The sequence below is a fragment of the Cydia splendana genome, chromosome 10 (genome assembly GCF_910591565.1).
Source record: "Cydia splendana chromosome 10, ilCydSple1.2, whole genome shotgun sequence".
Classification (NCBI taxonomy): Eukaryota; Metazoa; Arthropoda; class Insecta; order Lepidoptera; family Tortricidae; genus Cydia; species Cydia splendana.
This window is the reverse complement of record NC_085969.1, coordinates 14,076,908-14,095,998: the sequence shown is the minus strand read 5'-3', so window position 1 is coordinate 14,095,998 and position 19,091 is coordinate 14,076,908. Positions and strand designations below refer to the sequence as shown.

General features: G+C 40.3%; 1 protein-coding gene across 1 annotated transcript; it reads left to right on the top strand.

Moving 5' to 3' along the window:
* The first annotated feature begins 169 nt into the window (after positions 1 to 169).
* Positions 170 to 18,767, top strand: LOC134794385 (E3 ubiquitin-protein ligase XIAP). Its single transcript, XM_063766190.1, has 11 exons — positions 170 to 794; positions 1,269 to 1,414; positions 2,214 to 2,336; positions 2,882 to 3,098; positions 8,237 to 8,398; positions 8,586 to 8,657; positions 9,795 to 9,897; positions 10,548 to 10,692; positions 13,013 to 13,310; positions 17,685 to 17,813; positions 18,643 to 18,767. The coding sequence occupies exons 1-10, from the start codon at positions 390 to 392 to the stop codon at positions 17,805 to 17,807; spliced, it is 1,794 nt and encodes a 597-aa protein (XP_063622260.1). The 5' UTR covers positions 170 to 389; the 3' UTR covers positions 17,808 to 17,813; positions 18,643 to 18,767.
* The last annotated feature ends 324 nt before the right edge of the window (positions 18,768 to 19,091 follow it).

The following is a 19,091-nucleotide window of genomic DNA, read 5'->3' as shown; positions in this document are numbered from 1 at the left end:
AACTCACTAGTTAAATTCCATTATTTTGACCAGTCAATAACTGTAACAACCGACAACCAACCGACGACAACCGCTAATATTCTGTGTCAAACGAAATGTAACGAAGGGATGTAGTCTATGGTCGATCCTCCTAGGTACGTAAAATGTCAAACTTTTCTTTAGACTTTCGTCATTCATTGTTCCTTGCTTAAGTTTTATTTTATTGTATTGAAATCTTACCAATTTTGTCTTTTCAACATTGCTGTTATGTGATTATACCTTTAGAAACAGCACAAGTGAACATAAATTAAATCAATTTGATGAATCAGTTATTTTATTGAATACATTGTAAACAGTGCAAGCAGTGCTATCTAGAGTTAGCGGGAAGTTTTTGTTTTATTTTAGAAAAAATGAATTTAGAGATTAATAGATTGAATACTTTTTCAAACTGGCCCATGGGAGCCCCAGTAGATCCGATACGAATAGCGAAAGGGGGTTTCTTTTATACTGGGCAAGGTACAGAGGTGGAGTGTTTTAGTTGTGGTGGAAAAATTTCGCAGTGGAATTACGGTGATCAAGTGATGATGCGACATCGGCGGATGGATCCCAACTGTCCATTCGTGGTGAACCCACAGATGGCAGGGAACGAGCCACTCGTCTTGGATCGCCCGTTCACCGCCCAGTCAGCCGCAGTGCCTGTGTCTGCTCCTGTCCCTGATGAGCTTGTGACAACATCGCAAGACGCTGGGCCGACTGAAGAGGATGAAATGTATAAAAGTGATGCACTCAGGCTGCTATCTTTTATCAATTGGCAGGTATGATGAATCATATCATGATTATGGTTGGTGTTTATAAACAATGCTAATATTATTTATTATTTTATTTACAATTTTATTTATCTGTTAAATATATATTTCAGTTATCTAGTTGTATTCCTTATCATGCATGAATGTTAATTGCAATCTTGTATGATCTTTTAATTATCTTTGAATGTCAATTGAGGCAGAAGCTAGTTATCTACGTTTCCATGCTATAATATTCTGCTATAAGTATATAATTTTACAGCCTTGACTTCTAAGAAAGTGTCTTGGGATCTAGAAATAAAAAAAGAACTAAGCAATTTGATTTTTGACTGTCATATTTCAAGGTCAACATTGCTAATTGAATTATAGCCAAGCCAATCAGCTGACTAGCACAGGAATTCGCAGGGCTGATGACCTTGCTTGTCAAAAATTACCATTCTAATAAGTATAGTTTTCCTCAATCAAATTCTATTACAATTTTTCTAGGATGATTCAATATCCAGAGAAGCACTGGTCAGTGCGGGGTTCTACCATGCCGGGGAGGGGCGGTTGCGCTGTGCCTGGTGTGGGGGAGAGTTGGCCCCTTTCAGAAACCTTGGCTCTTTAGGAGCACCTGTAGATATACATCGGAGGTAAGTGGTTATCTTAAAGCGGTGTTAAAGAATAGAGCTAGTTTTTGTCTGATAGTTTATTAGAATTTAGCATTGTATGTAAGCAATGTTATGGCGCCATTTAAGAAAATTAGTTTCAAACTATACCAAATATAGTAGAAAATATGTGGGGAATTCCATATTGGCAATAAGGAGAATTGTACAAGTTTATTAGGAATTGGAGTCTATGAGAGGTATGACGCATGTGTGCAAATTGAAATCACTGGCCTTTATTGCCTTTACGGGTAAATGAATGTTAACTTATTGTGGCTACTGAGCCCACATAAAAATTTACGATCAAAATTTAATTTCTTTTAAGAGTAATAGAGGATACTTTAATGATGATGATGTAAGGAATTACACATTTTTGAAATTTGTAATATCTACCTAATAAACTGTTTTAGACTATCTCTTTTTAGTGTTCCGTCTAAAAATAACATAACAAAAAACAATAACACCTTGTACCTACCTACATCTATAATTACACTGAAACTTATTTTTGTACCTTCAAAATTTAGGCTAAAATTTCCTTGATCATCACCAAGTAGCACATGGAATGACTCAAGCATACCGTCACAGTCCCATATCGACAGATGCTTTCGTTTATTAAATAGTCGACACTCAGATGCACCACGGAAAAATGTATAAGGAAAAAATTAATCATGCCAGCGGAACTCTGTATCGTATCGAGACGTGAATAGTCGAAACGTATACATCACAGCACCAAGGTTTACGAATGCGTCAGTTATCTAAGTCGTTCATAGTATTTTACCTTTCACAGGTATTTCCCGCGTTGCGATTACGCCCTCCGGCTAGATAATGCGTATCGCGCGTCCAACATATCGCCGCCATTCTCGCCACCACACACCCCTCAGGTGGAGTCGCCACGGAACTCCGTAATGTCGTAAGTGTTTTTAATTATTGATATAAAAATCGACATCGTAGGTACGAAAAAGTAATTATTGACCTGGTGGAATTTAATGAATGAAAGGTTTTTCATTCAGTTGGTCTATGCCAGTTAATACCCTTTCCAATTAAATTAAGTTGTAATTATTCTAGCCCGCCGCTTACAAGTTAATTTTGAGACCAGTAATTTCAACACAAAATGTCTAAACTATAAAACTTACTAAGCACAAAAAGTTAGCCAGGTCTAATTATTGTAATTAGAATATCTAATTATTCTAAAGCATATGAAAAACTTGTAACATGAATTACACTTTCAAAAAATTCACACCCCAACCAAAAGAGTATTTCATAGGTAGTCAAAATTCAAGTACCTACTCATTTTTATGACGTCACGTCATAATGTTGTAATACAGTGAAGGCCCTTCACAGAAGGCGCACTTCACAACTCCAGAGTGCATTTTAGGTAGCCTAAATCTACACGAATTTAAAACACTCATCGTTTCATTTACTAACAGTGAATAAAATCATAATATTGTATTCCAGTGAAGGCGCACTCCACAACTCACGTCTCCTAGCGCGAAACGGCCAGAACTGCACCCAACTGGGCGTAGTAGGAGTCTCCGGGCCCGGCGTGCAGCACCCCGCGCTGGCGAGCCTGGCCGCACGCCTCGCCACGTTCGCGGAGTGGCCGCAGGGCCGGCCCCAGGGACCCGACACTCTGGCCGAGGCGGGATTCTTCTACACCGGACAGGATGACCAAGTAAGGCGTGCACATTTTTAAATTGTTGTTTGATGTGGCAGTAATGAATTTAAAGCTAATATTCTTATGGAAATGGATTTTGGTCGGAACATAGTTTTAAGTATTCGTATTTCATGCGTATTTCAATATTTTACCTTAGGAGTCGTTTTCGGGACTTCTAGAGGATGTAACCATCTTGTAAATCTTAGTAGTAGGAAGTATGGAAACATCCGAGAGTACATCAACAAATTATTTCTCTGTCAACAAAGATGACCAGGTTGATCACTTGTAACTTAACACTTATAATTAGATATGCTAAACGTTTTCAAGGTTAGTTCCCGATTCGCCGGATTTACGGACGGACGTCACAATCCTCCTAGTGTACGAGAATCCGGCGAATCGGAAACTAACCGTTTTTAAATCTTTTGAGAGGCACATATTTCAAAACTGGCTTCCGTTTGTGCTAAAGGCTACATCATGCTCTTTGAAAAAATCTGATGTAACTTGTTTATACTATAGGATTTTGTGGCATTTCAGATTTCGAAATTATGACGACCTTGAAATCACTATGGGATTTAGATTTGAAAATATGTACTAGGTATAAAAAAATATTTGCGCACAATTTTTTTTCTCAGTACGATCTAATCCGATTTGACATAATATCAGTGATGCATGTTCTCAATAAAAACATTCCAAGGAAGTCAAATGATAAATATGCAGCTGGCCTTACGGCTGCCTTATAAAAGTAATCAGATGGGACTATTAGCAACTCGATACTGTATGCTAGATGCTCAACCATTGAAGGGAACGTGTTTATCTATAATGGACACTGGCAGTCTAGCACGCATGTAGCATAAGAACTTGTTCTTATTTTTGTAGCCATTTTGAGTGTTTCGCTTGATTCATTTCATGTTTATTTATAGACAAAGGAATACTGAGGCCTGTGACGATTGCAATAAAGTGTATAGTGTATGTGGGGCAAACGGGCCGTAATTTCACTACTAGGTATAAAGAGCATGTTGCGTCATATAGACATAACCATCCAGAGAAGTCCAATTTTGCAAAGCACTTATTAGATACAGGTCACACTTTATCTGAGAATCATTCTTTTGATATTTTACATGTTTGCGAAAAGGGATTGCGTTTGGGTGTTCTGGAACAACTGGAAATAATTAGGTACAACAAAAGGGGCATGATTCTTAACGAACAATTGAATGTTGCGTCATCGCCGTTATTACGAATTTTTCCATCTCACTCACACTTGCACAGTAGGGGGAGTGGTCAAGGTATAAATATGGCCGACCATTCTAGACAGGTCATTGGTTGGTTGGTTGTTGGTTGGAGAGCCACTCGGAACCTCGCTCGGACACACCTTCACCAGCACCAGCTCATCCGGCCGACATTTTCTGAGAAAATCGAAGCTGGAACGCGCCCGGCCTCGCCGGAGGGGAAGCCCAGCTGCACCAGGAACCCATCCACCGAAGGTCGCCCTGCTCAACAGGACCGACTGGCGGTGACGTGTCGCGCAGGTCCCGCATCCCATGGACAAAAAGCCACCGAAGCCCCCCCCCCACCGTCCTTCCGCCTTCGCCAGGCTGTTGAGGCACGCCCCTGGGACAGCAGAGACGGCCCCGGAAGACGCCAAACCGCACCGGGACGAGCGCCCGGTTACTCTTCGACCTTCGGCAGTTGAGGAGGGACCGGAGCGCAGCCCGCCCGACTGCGACGACGACGACGACAACATCCCGCCGCCCATGAACCCGCAACTCCGAGCCAGCCCCGGAGCCGCCCTGCAGCCCCACAAAGGCCCTTCTAAGGGCCCCCACAACAAAGACGCCGCACTCACGGAGGCCCCCAAGCTGGGAACCTCGTCTCCGCGCCAGCACCTGCTCCCGCGGACGCCGGCCCCATCCACGCAACCGTCGCAGCCCCACTGCTGCGCATGAACAAGACGTCTGAGCGCGCCGCACACTCGCGTCTCGGCCACCTACTGGGCATCGCGCCGATCCACGCACGCCCCCCGGACAACCGCCGACAGCGCCAGAGCCCTCAGGGCACGGGTGCCAGAAGGAGCAGAAGACGCCACTTAACGGGCACTGCGCCGCTCCACGCACGCCCTCCGGACAACCGCCGACAGCGCCAGAGCCCTCAGGGCACGGGTGCCAGAAGGAGCAGAAGACGCCACTTAACGGGCACTGCGCCGCTCCACGCACGCCCTCCGGACAACCGCCGACAGCGCCAGAGCCCTCAGGGCACGCCCAAGTAGCATTGCAAGCTGTATATAAGCTGTATTAAAGTTTATTTGTATACTATAAGCTGTACAGTTAGGCTGTACAAAGGCTGTATAAGCGCTTATACAGCCCTTATAAGTAAAAAAAGGGCCCAAATTATACAGCCTTTGGCGTTATTAGAGCTGTAGAGTAGCTGTATAAGCAATACATAAGCTGCATAATAGCTGCATTACAGCTATATTTCGGTGTAGCAGGAAACCTTAACACTACAGATAATCTCTTATAAGTACGATATAAGAATATAAGTTTTAAATGAGTTATAAGAAAGAATTACAAGAGAATAATAATCATTTAAGAAACTAAAATGTCTTAATCTTGTTCATTCGTAATATAGTAATGGCGACAATAAAGTGTTATAGTGGATGGTAAAAGTAAAAGTAAATATTATACAGGACTTGAATGGAATATTACATTATTGGTAAGTGCGGATTATTATTTATTGTGAACCTGTGTATCTTTTCTGGCAAAATATTTACGCGCCTGCAAAATAACAAAGAGAAACCATAAGGAAAATATCAAAAATCGGTAAAGTTACTGTTTGTTTTTAAGGTTAGAGTATCAAAAATATTTATAAATATTAATTCTAAGGCTAAACAATTTATTTTAGCTGCTAATCATAACACGGCGTTAGTCTGCTAAATATTTGCAAGTATTTCTTTAATTATATTTACAAATACGTTTTTTTTTTATTGTAAAATGGCGACAATTTTTAAACAGCCTACATGATAGTTGGAGAGCATTATAATCTTAGTAGCTGTGCTGTGTAATAAATGGAGTGTCTTTTACAGCTTTTGTAATTAAAACAGCTTTATAATAGAATATTTGTATTCGTTTGGCTGTATTTCGGTTCTCCGTACATAAGTTATAATTCTCTTTAGAGATCCGTATAACAAATAAAAAACCTGTACTGTAACTGTCATATATTCCTTTAGTTTTATAATACACTTATTTTCAGAAATCATTACACTACTATACTTATACGAGTGTAAAATTACGCCAAAAGATTGTTATAAGCGACTCTATCAGTAATACAGAAAAAAGCTGTACTATAGCTGCCATTTATTCATTTGGTTTTATAATACCCTTACAGACAGAAGTTATACAACTACTATTCTTATAGGAGAGTAAGATTACGCCATAAGAAATAGCTTTAAAACGGGGTTGACAGATACATACAGCCTGTATACAGCTTTTACGATAAAATTAGCTTGTAGTGTTTCACAACACTTAATGTTTTAAAACGGAGTTGACAGATACTTTTGTACAGCTAAAAATGCCAAGTGTTACTACAATACAGCCTGTATACAGCTTTTACGATAGAATTAGCTTGTAGTCTCTCACAACACTTTTAGTTTTATAGTAGATTTTTTATATTCTGATAAAGCACCCCATGCTTCCGCAGAATCCTTTATAATGATTTTATACAGCTTGAGCTGTATAATGTCTGTAAAGTACCTTTTATACAGCTTAAATCTTTTCTGACACTCTTATACGTCCCTTAAATCACTCTAAGTTCTTAATTGGCTGCTATATTGATGTTGCCGACACTTCCATGCTACTTGGGCGGGTGCCAGAAGGAGCAGAAGACGCCACTTAACGGGCACTGCGCCGCTCCACGCACGCCCTCCGGACAACCGCCGACAGCGCCAGAGCCCTGGGGGCACGGGTGCCAGAAGGAGCAGAAGACGCCACTCAACGGGCACTGTGCCGCTCCACGCACGCCCTCCGGACAGCTGCCGACAGCACCAGAGCCCTCAGGGCACGGGTGCCAGAAGGAGCAGAAGACGCCACTTAACGGGCACTGCGCCGCTCCACGCACGCCCTCCGGACAACCGCCGACAGCGCCAGAGCCCTCGGGGCACGGGTGCCAGAAGGAGCAGAAGACGCCACTCAACGGGCACTGCGCCGCTCCACGCACGCCCTCCGGACAGCTGCCGACAGCACCAGAGCCCTCAGGGCACGGGTGCCAGAAGGAGCAGAAGACGCCACTTAACGGGCACTGCGCCGCTCCACGCACGCCCTCCGGACAGCTACCGACAGCACCAGAGCCCTCAGGGCACGGGTGCCAGAAGGAGCAGAAGACGCCACTTAACGGGCACTGCGCCGCTCCACGCACGCCCTCCGGACAGCTACCGACAGCACCAGAGCCCTCAGGGCACGGGTGCCAGAAGGAGCAGAAGACGCCACTCAACGGGCACTGCGCCGCTCCACGCACGCCCTCCGGACAGCTGCCGACAGCACCAGCTACTTGCATCTGCTTAGTCACAATTTAATAGAGTCGGACCAAGAAAAGTCTGCAGCGGATTTGATAGCCCACGCAGTGCAAGTGTTATTTATACGTCATAATTTCATAGAAGTTTGACTTTTAAAATAACACTTGCACTGCGTGGGCTATCAAATCCGCTGCAGACTTTTCTTTGTCTGACTCTACTGCCCCACCAATTTCTTCAACAGTTCACCAATAAAACAACTTAAAATAAATAATAAGATTGGTAAACTAATGGCGGTCTTATCGCTAAAAAGTATAAGTACAGTATTTAGACTTTCTTTTGTATTTAAAAAAAAAAAGCCCTTTATTCATTGTAAAATGTTTACATAGAAATTTGAAAATAAAACTTATAATTCGTGTTTTAATAATGAATCCCTAGAGGGTATAGGCCTCCTCCAGTGCTGCCCATTTGTAGGGACAAATGGGCAGCACTGGAGCTCAATAAGGCTTGTGTTGTGGGCAAGACAGGGGTCTTGTGCTGTTGACATCCAGTTAGTGTCACAAAAAAAAAAGGTATCAGTATTGATCAATAAGCCGTTATCAGCCTACTTGACTATTTTTTAATTTATTGATTAACCATTAAAACGTCTCGCCGCCAGGTTTGCTGTTTCTACTGCGACGGCGGGCTAGGGAAGTGGGAGGCAAGCGACGAGCCGTGGGCGGAGCACGCCCGCTGGTTCCCCAGCTGCGGCTTCGTGCAGCTCGTGAAGGGCGCGGACTTCGTCGCCCAACACCGTAGCAGCCAGCTGCCGCCGCGGGTGGTGCGTATACGATAGCGATAAAGTTATGTATGGCTGCAATGTTCGCGAAACTGTCTTTTACGTACACTCTGCACGTGAGATCCGAGAAATGAGGTTGAACGCACAATGTTTGACGCAGATCCAACTCGAAAATATACATACTTTAAATGTGTAGGTACCTATACTTATATTTATTTGTTTCTTGCAGACGTCCGACGGCAGATCAGTTAATACAAGACAACGAAATCCATCAGTAAATTTTCCAGTCAATGAGAGTCAGGTAAATACCACATGCAATGCTATTTTTGCTCATTTTTGCTGCACAAACTATTTTTGTTTCGTTTAATACATAAGCCTGAACCCGCGGGATGACAACTTCAACATCATCATATTGCAGACGATTTGTGGTGTAACACCAGAGAGACACTGTTTTGGTGGCTGAATAGACCGATCCGAGCCGACACCGATATTATAGTCCACCGCAGGCCTGACAAGAGACGTTTGCGGAAAACGTTACTGAAACGCCTTGTCGTCGTTTTTGCCTCTTGTTAGTGAGAGCGGTGAACCAGGTTTCACCACAAACCTTGCGACCCTCAACAACACTCCGTTCGTTGTTCTGCGAACCTCTCCTATAAACCTATATCTGCTGAATCTTTCACCGGAACAGGTGACAACAGAAAACTGTGTCACCAAAAGTATTTTCAGCTTTGAAGATTTTTATTTTGTGTATTAGTTTGGTGGTCCTTGCCTTGCTGTGTCTAATTTTATTCAAATCAAATCAAATCAAAAATATACTTTATTCATGTAGGCCTAGCAACAAGCTCTTATGAATCGTAATTAATCTTAATCTAATTATCAGAGCAATTTATTGATGTTGATATTATTCCATAATAAAATTGGATTATTATACATATCAAATTTAACACTAAGAATTTCACAAAAGGATCGTCAAACATTAAAAATATTGTATAAAAAAATACTAGTCTAGAATTTCTAGAATAAAATCTAAATGTCAAAAAAAAAAAGCATATAGTAACAAAAGAAGTAGATAGTATTACATCGGAATATCCATTTCCTCATCAATAATCAAATATACCTAATAAATAAACAATCATTTCGAATAACAATTAATCCCACGTTGTAATATCATTCATGTAGTCTTGTGTGGTATAATAAGCTTTAGAAATAAGTTTACGCTTTACATAATTCTTAAATTTATTAATAGATAATTCAGTAATATGGTTTGGAAGTTTATTATAAAATCTTACACAATTACCCATGAATGATTTTTTAATTTTATGGAGCCGAGTGAAGGGCACTGCGAGCTTATGTTTATTTCTAGTATTAATATTATGAATTTCACAATTTTTCCTAAAATTTACAATATTTTTATGTACTATTAATTTTAATTCATCAGGTAGAGGAACAAATGGACTCCCAACAGGCGCTGGTCGCGTTGGGAGCGGGTTTGGACGCGGCGCGGGTGCGGCTCGCTATCCGCCGGCGGCTGCAGACCACTGGTATGTGCCTCAAATATTCAGTTACAGTGCCACATTACTTGATGTATGTACTTACAACCCCGTACCCCGGTAATCCAATTTTAGTACATTCCATGAATTTATTGCCCGTATTTCACATTTTATTGGACATTATTACACAAATTGACCAAGTCCCACAGTAAGCTCAATAAGGCTTGTGTTGTGGGTACCTACTTAGACAAAGGTATATAAATATTTATGTACCTTTACATAGAAAACACCCATGACTTAGGAACAAATAGTCGTGTTTAACTGCTCATCACACAAATACCTTACCAGAATTTGAACCCGGGACCATCGGCTTCATAGGCAACAATATTCAATCAGTGTACCTATGCCTTGGCAAACACTAGAACTAGTATGCCTATTTTGTCTTGTGATAAAGAGGCAGATAACGAAATTTCTATTTTCGATATATGTGGTAGGTCCTCTTTACATCTGGGGCCCGTTTCTAAAAAGCTTGTAACTTATAATACAAGTGGAAGTCCCTTTCTAACAAAAGCTGTCAAAAAGTGACATCCGCTTGTATTACAAGTTACAAGTTTTTGAGAAACGGGCCCGTAGGTAGACCTCTACTTGAAGTTTTGGCTCAATTCAGTGTAAATTATTTACCTAAAAACATTAATCTTCAGGGTTGCCGTTCACGTCATCGGAGGCGCTGATCGACGCGGTACTGAACGAGCAGATTAACGAAGAAAGTTGGGGAGTGACCACCAACCAGCGGTTCGCTAGGGATATCCTCGCCGAGGCGCTGAGGGAGTTCGCTCCTGCTGCCGGGTAAATATACAACCCTAAGGGCTCATTTAGACGATGCGAGAATTCGCATGCAAGTTTCATTACATTGCGGGTTTTGATCGGTCGGTTGAATTGGACGTAACAAATAGTCCGCAATGTAACTAAAATTGCATGCGAGTTCGCGCGCCGTCTAAATCAGTCATAAGGGTATTCTTTTTCATTCGTGTTGCTCGAAACACATGTTTTAAGCAATATTCAGAAGAATAAGGCTTAAAGCGGCCCTAGAAGCGCTATTAGATGCCATTGTATGGATAAAGCTGAGGGGTTCCGTCTATTTGGCATAACTTCCGTGACCCGAAACGCATCTGGCATAACCCATTTGGCAGAAATATTTTTCGACGAATGTTAAATTTGCAGAAAGCTTCAGTTTGTATAATATGCAATAGCCCGAATGTTTGCAAGTCCGAATCTTAAATAGACTACTACTATCATGGCCGAATTTTGATACGAATAATTTTATTTTGCATTTGTTTAAATGTCCGAAATGTGATTTTCATAATCTGTTTAGCATAATAGGATTTAGGCGAATATTTACATCGAAGAAAACGTATTTAGATTATTTCTATTTGGTATAACTTGTATGACCTAACCCATCTGTCATAAGCTACATTTGGCAGAATGTTTTTCGACGAATGTTAAAATTAAAGAAAGCGTCAGATTGTATAAAATCCAAGTCTAATTTATATTTAACAATGCATAAAACACCTAAATATGTAGCTGACTGACTCATTAACGCAGAGCCGTAACTAAAAGCTCTGGCTACGTTTATAATTCGTAAAAAAAACATTATTATTGTATTGTATTGTAACTTTGGGTGGGAACATATTATTGTCATTTTGGATGTATACATATTTTTAGCTCACAAAACAAACGAAAACAAACTGTTGCCAGAAAAGTGGGTTAGGTTAGGTTAAAACTGCGTCCCCCAAGAAAACGAACTGTTGTCTGAAAAGTGGGTTAGGTTAGGTTAGAACTGCGACCCCCAAGAAAACGAACTGTTGCCAGAAAAGTGGGTTAGGTTAGGTTAGAACTGCGACCCCACGAAAACAAACTGTTGCCTGAAAAGTGGGTTAGGTTAGGTTAGAACTGGAACCCCACGAAAACGAACTGTTGCCTGAAAAGTGGGTTAGGTTAGGTTAGAACTGCGACCCCACGAAAACAAACTGTTGCCAGAAAAGTGGGTTAGGTTAGGTTAGAACTGCGACCCCACGAAAACAAACTGTTGCCTGAAAAGTGGGTTAGGTTAGGTTAGAACTGCGACCCCACGAAAACAAACTGTGGCCTGAAAAGCGGGTTAGGTTAGGTTAGAACTGCGACCCCACGAAAACAAAAAGTGTTGCCGGAAAAGTGGGTTAGGTTAGGTTAGAACTGCGACCCCACGAAAACAAACTGTTGCCAGAAACGTGGGTTAGGTTAGGTTAGAACTGCGGCCCCACGAAAACAAACTGTTGCCAGAAATGAAATTATGAGAAAATAATAGTTGCGAATTGGGAAAAATTTGGCGAATTAATTTCCGCCAAAAAATATTCGGCCTATAACATATATGATTCTGGCAAGTATGCAAAACATTTCTATGCCATAAGATTTTATGCTTGTAGTACTTTATGCTTAATGGCGTATTATGCAAAAACAAATTATTACAAATAAAATTATGCGAAATGAAACAGATACCAGGTCTCGATTCGGACATTAAATTTATGCCAAAAGATACTTCGATCAATAAAAATTATGCGTAGAGTATGTATGCGCAACAATCCAGTACCAAGTGAGTTTATGCTAACAGTATGTTATGCCTAAATGTATTATGCACAATAGAATTATTACAAAAAAAATTATGCCAAAGATAGGGGAACCAAAGCTGAGGCGTAAACACCAACCAGTTAACACGTTTTTTTTAGATTCGTGTTATCAGACACAAAAAAGACATTGAATACTGTCTTACAAGACTTGCTGTATAACAGTTAAGGGGCCGCTTTAAAAACAAATGTAGCCTGCAACAAGTGGAAGTCTAAAGGAGTTCTCCCTTACTGTCCGGTAAATATATAACCCAAAGGGTTTTCTTTTTAATCCATATTGCCCGAAAGACATGTTGAATGCAAGTGAAAGTCTCTATTTTTAACTACATTGATTAGAAAGAGACTCATTGCTCAACGAGCTACAGAAAAATGTATGCAGAAGTTTCTGTAAAGAATCAATTCAAAATAATAGTGATATAACAAGAAACCTAAGTTTGTCATTGTCATATCATATCTCTAAAGATAACATAAATTCATTAATTTTATATTTAACATTATAATTCCAGATTAATACCATCACCAGACTGCGACCAAACATCTCAATCAGAAAGTTCCTCGCGATCTCGGACGCCCAACGAACCACAACCTAGCCAAGAAGTTATAGTAGCACACGCTGATACTAGTCAAACTGCCAGAGACCCTGTCAGACTAAACAATAGAGTTAGCAATGACAGAGACATTGATAGAACTGACCAAGTGGAAAGTGAGAAGGAGAACAGTCCAGTGAGGAAGAAATTGTCTTTGGAGGAAGAGAATAGGCAGCTGAAGGAAGCGAGGCTGTGTAAAGTGTGTATGGATAGCGAGGTGATTTGTCTCAATTTTTTTATTCTTAAATATGCGACGAAATACCTATTCGCTATAGTTATAGAATTTTAGTTTTTTTTCGTGTTGATGAAATCACTATACAAATATCTCACGAGATAGAATGCCTGCCTCGTATTACTATAATAGACAAGTTTTATATTTTAGACGCTTAACACACTGGATACGATTCGCACGTCGTTCCGTTGTGCTAACTGGATGGCGCTATAATACGTGCATAGCGTTGTATCCTGTGTGCTAAGCGCCATACTCTGCTAACAAACCTTTACTTCCCAGTTTTTAAATTAGTTGTGTATGTTAAATTTTCTGCAGTATCCAAATATGTTTGCGGAATAATTTTTCATATATGGCAATACCGCCAGGCAAAATAATGTGGGAATATTATGTCCATCTTGGATATTAATCAATCAATACATTTATGGTATTTGTACTAAATGCAACAATGTAAATTATGCAACGATTTTTTTCATGATGGCGGCGACCACAGGCCTATTGTTTTATGTCTGTGGTCCGTAATTAAATGATAAATAAGTCATAGGTTACGTACATGACTCAGGATACTTATAATATATCGACTACCGTAGGCTCAAAGGGCGTAAGGGACAAAATGGCGAAAATGAGTTATTGAATGCAGTTATACTCAGTATTTTTTTCTCTATCGAATGGTATATTTAACGTCTCGATAACTTGAAAAAAATGTCCGTTAAGCCCTATGAAAAATCAATGCTTGAACACAATTTTCCAACGCATTTTGCCGTATCAGCCAATTCAAAAAAATGTTGTGAGACATTTTGTCGTAACTCCCACCTTTTTGTACGATACACCCTTTTGCATCGGCAATTTTATTAAATCTGTACTAATTTCTTGTCAGTTACGCCTATTTGCAGTAGATTTTTGAGTGCTAAATGTACGTTACGCCCACAACTAGTGGATATTTATATGAGTGTTAGAGAATTCAATGTAAAAGATACGCCAACATACTATATACAATTTCGAGTTTATAATTGTTGATTTTTTGTGTTTAAGTGGGCTGACCTAGTACTTTCCTTGACAATTTTTTTATTAAGTAGGTACTTGCATTACCTACTCACGTGCTCATTGATGCTTTATTCATAGGGTTACTAAAATTTGACAGTTAAAACTGAACTAGTGGGTACTTTTGACATTGGAAATGTCTTTTCGTTCGCTCCAGTATACGGTCCGATTTCACGAAAAAGTGCGATCCCCTTATATCTCGGAAAGTTGTGAAGATATGATATTAAAAAATAGGCTCAAAAGACGCATAATCACGAGAGCTGTAAGGTGCAAAAATAATTATTCGAGAAAGTCAAAAAAAAAAAAGTTATGGTAGAAATAGTGAAAATAAAATTAATTTTTTTCCGAATTTTTGATTTTGGTGCTCGATAATTTGGAAACGAAGAATGATATCAAAAATTTGAGAAAAACGGCTCTGGACAATTTAGTCAGCTACAATTTGAGCCTAAAACAAAGACGATCGGGTTAAGGGTTTGCCCTGTAGCCTAACCTTAAAATAGTCAAAAAGTCAGAACGACATTTTTCACAGGACATTTATGACTTCATGTTTCGCAGAGTTCGGTATCGGTGTTTGTTGTGAATTATTGGGATTATGACGGCAGAATAACACTTGCACTGCGTGGGCTTTCAAAATCGCTGCAGATTTTTCTTGGTCTAACTCTATCTATCCTGTTTGAGACGGGCGTAGATAACGCAATAGAGGGAGAGGGAGAGGGAGAGGGAGAGGGAGAGGGAGAGGGAGAGGGCGAGGGAGAGGGAGAGGGAGAGGGAGAGGGTGAGGGTGAGGGAGAGGGAGAGGGAGAGGGAGAGGGAGAGGGAGAGGGAGAGGGAGAGGGAGAGGGAGAGGGAGAGGGAGAGGGGTGAGCACTTAGGAGAGTAGTACCCAAGATAGAGCTGATGCTGAACCCTGGTTGTACCTAGCGGAACTCAGGTTTGGTGCAACATAGGCACACGCTGTTTTGGACACCCGATTCGTCATGATGAGCATTACCCAAGATAGCTGATGCTGAACCCTGGTAGTACACCTATTGGAACTCAGGTTTGGTGCAACATAGACAAACGCTGTTATGGTCATCTCTCGTCGCGTCAAACTGCTGTCAAGAAAATTTCATATCTTGCAGCAAATGGGCCGCTGCCGATCACCACTTCTCGAGTTGACTACGGATTTGCCGTGTAATAATTTTCTTGTACTTTGAACATTACTATATCCTGCTTATTAATCGAAACATGAAATATGTACCTATACTTATGCGCCACGGCGACAATTATTCAAACTTGGATACGCGTGTGGAAATTTTGCAATTTGTTTGTTCACATGCGTTATGTCCAGGATACTTGTGTTAGTCTAAGAATAAAATAATTATCATTCAACGTTGTAGTTTTATTTTGTAACTTTTTCCTTATCCAGACTTTCTCGTCGCTCAGCGACAATATTTTTTCGAATTCCGTAGATTCATTTCCAATGTGCTCGATAGTCGTGTGAGGCACGAAATCTGTGAATTTTTTCATCAGTTTTATGAAAATAATAAAACATGACTATATTCCAATGATAATTATGGCGATTAATTAAGGTTAGACTGATAACTTTTAGTAGTAGGTATGTGACTGGGCCACTTGCAATTTTGATTAGACGTAATATTAATATTTTTTTTTGTTTATACCCTAATTCATAGGATTAACCTTATGAAAGTTATTGTCCATAACGTTTGGATCTAAATCCATAGAAGTACGTAGGCCTGTCTATATGCCTTTTTTACTATTTACTCGACGATGTTATGTCATAAATAATCGCATATTCATTAAGTTTTACTGAACAGACATACGAAATGTCAAAACTACTATTGTACCTAATAATATATTATATGTAAAAGTAAAATTTACAGTAAAAGTAATTGTTATAAATTGTTTTGATATACATAAATAGATATAGATAGGTAGTAGGACAGCAGCGATTCTGTAGAAGTATAAACAAATAAAAAAAGAAAATATCGGTTTTGTGGCTAACACGCGACCACGACCCTTTCCCACGTTTAAGTATCCAAAATAATAAAAATGGGGAACAAACTTAATAGTGAATATATCTCTATAAGTTTTTGCAAAAAAAAATTGTAAATTATAGTGTTCCTTAAATGCAAGTTGCCAATATTGCAACGAAATTGTTTGATTTACGCCAAATGGTATTAAAACAATTAAACTTTTTATGGGTATTACGCCCTTTTTCTAATAAGACAAACCATAAAAAAGAGGCGTAAGGGTCGCCCTTCTTAAAATCAGTCGTGTTTTTTGGCGTAACGCTCATGCTATTTTCGTAAATAAGCATTGTGTTATAAGTTCAAGCAATCAGTTTAAATAAGCTTAAAAAGTTAAGAATAAGCCACATACAAGCATCAGTTTATTCAAACAAACAAAAAAGTTATGATTGTTTTTCTCAAAACAAAACTGTTTTTTGGCTCTCCTGAAAAATCGTGTTTTGTCCGTTAAGCCCTTTGTGCCTACGGTAGTCGATATTATGTTTTTACTTAGTTCACTCATCATGTTATATTCTACGTTGTTATGTTCTTAATATATCACCATCTCATTTGCTGCCATTTCGCATATTGCGCTAAGCCGGTTTGCAGTTTTTGCTGTAATGGTTATCTATATAAATACCGGAACCGGGAAATGTGAATTCTCGCCGTACAAACTCAGTATCGGGAGCGTTTCCTAGTTTGTATATGACACCGTAAGATTGTGAACCCGTTAGTTTATAATCTAACGTAGGTTAGGTTAGGTTAGTTTATAATCTCCCTACCGTCAGTTTATAATTTAACTAGCGAGATTATAATCTGACGAGTGTTTACAATTTTACGGTGACATATACACAAGGTGGATAAAATCCCCATAATCGGCTTTGCCATACTGCGGCGAGACGCGAGCGCGGTGTGAGGCGCGATGAAAGCTTGGAGGTACTTACAGCCTGGCCACGACATTGCGTGACTGGCTCCGGCTGAGGGGATAACCATAGGTGGGAACGAAAGGTCCGATTGATGTATCTCGCTCCAACCTACGGTGGTCGCTTTAGCCGAAGTCAGTCGCACAAATGTAGTGGCCAGGCCGTTGGTGCGCTCGTAACATGCTTTCGATCCGCTCGCACAATCCGAGGCGAGTGCGGCGGCGGAGGCAGACGGCGCGCTCGCGTCGCTCGGTGTTTGCGACGCGTTTCCAACACCTCCGCGTTCGCATTCCGCTGCAGTGTGACGAAGCCTTTAACTACTACTCTAGTGCTTCTAAGCCCATAGCTTACAAGATACTCTTCCTTTAATAATGTATTTCCCGTGTCAGGTGAGCGTGGTGTTCCTGCCGTGCGGGCACCTGGTGTCGTGCGCGCGCTGCGGCGCGGCGCTGGCCTCGTGCCCGCTGTGCCGCGAGCCCGTGCGCGCGCTGGTGCGCGCCTACCTCGCCTGACCGAGCGTCCGCACCAGCCAGGTCAGTGTTCCCATGTCCACTACAGTGTGCTATTCCATCTGTTCAATTAAATATATACAAATTGGACAGGTGGATTACCACTCTTAAAACACTCGTCAATCCTACGGTCCACGTGCCCTTGCGGTTTGACTCTCGAAAAGGAAGCGGGAGAGCCAAAGACCTCATTTATTTCAGCAAAACAACTGTAAAAGCCTAAAGTTAAAACGTTTTACAGCCGGACTCCGTTTGACAAACCGAGGAGGCTGTAAAGGTAAAACACTGATGAATTTTTAGTTGTGCGCTTGCTACCGGCTCATTCGATTAAAAACATACTGCCGTCGACTTCATCATCAATATTTAAGAGCTATGCTCTTGGCGGTGGAGTAATTTAACATAATAGATGAGATAGTTAAATTTCTCCTTCAAGCATGTATAACGCTCAATAGAACAGAAGAAAATTAGAAATTACGCAAAACTGAATTCCAGCATTTTAAAATAAAGTCCAAATCACAGTGATAAATATATGACCATTGGACCCTTCCTTTATTAAAGTATCATTGTGAAAGAAGGTTAAACCTTTTTCCGTTTTGAAATTTATGAAGCTTACGTAATTGTTTGAAAGTGAACAATTTACGGAAAAATAAGCATCACTGTGAGTGAAATTTTCCTCACTTTATGCGGTTTATTTCAATGAGTCATCAACGAATAAAACATACAGCTACTACATATATTTCGGGCTCATTTTACTTATGCAATTAAAAAACTAACAAATACGTTCATTTAATAGTATTTAGTCGTAGGTAGATTATTTAGTAAGTCTTCTTCTTGATTACAGATGAAAGTCACTGCTTGCCTACAAAATCAAAAACATACACGAAGCATCACAAGTATGATATATAAAAAATATCGCTCACGGCGAATATTTGCAGCGATTTAGGCACTATATCGACGCGATATGATTATTATATTAATATATTTCAAAAAAAACGGTTACTAAATAATGAGTAGGTACAAAATTAAGTGCACCAATGAGCGCATGCAGGCAATAGGCAACATTATATGCTGTATGCATTGTATGCTGTGTATGTATGTGTGATGGTCACAAACAGCAAACGATTTAAACGTTCATATCTTTCTGCCACATGAGTGCCTCCTATATATTTGCTGTCGAGGACTCGAGACTGTTCTATTTGACAGTAAAATTTGCCAATTACATCAAAAACATGTTTTTGGCAACGCATTTGGAGATGTTTTGGTATAAAATTAATAAATAATGATTAATCG

Coding starts and splice junctions, on each gene's coding strand:
- LOC134794385 (XM_063766190.1), top strand. CDS start 390: ATGAATTTAGAGATTAATAGATTGAATACTTTTTCAAACTGGCCCATG. Junction 3,099..8,236: donor ACACCGGACAGGATGACCAA/GTAAGGCGTGCA, acceptor TCTCGCCGCCAG/GTTTGCTGTTTCTACTGCGA. Junction 8,399..8,585: donor GCCAGCTGCCGCCGCGGGTG/GTGCGTATACGA, acceptor TGTTTCTTGCAG/ACGTCCGACGGCAGATCAGT.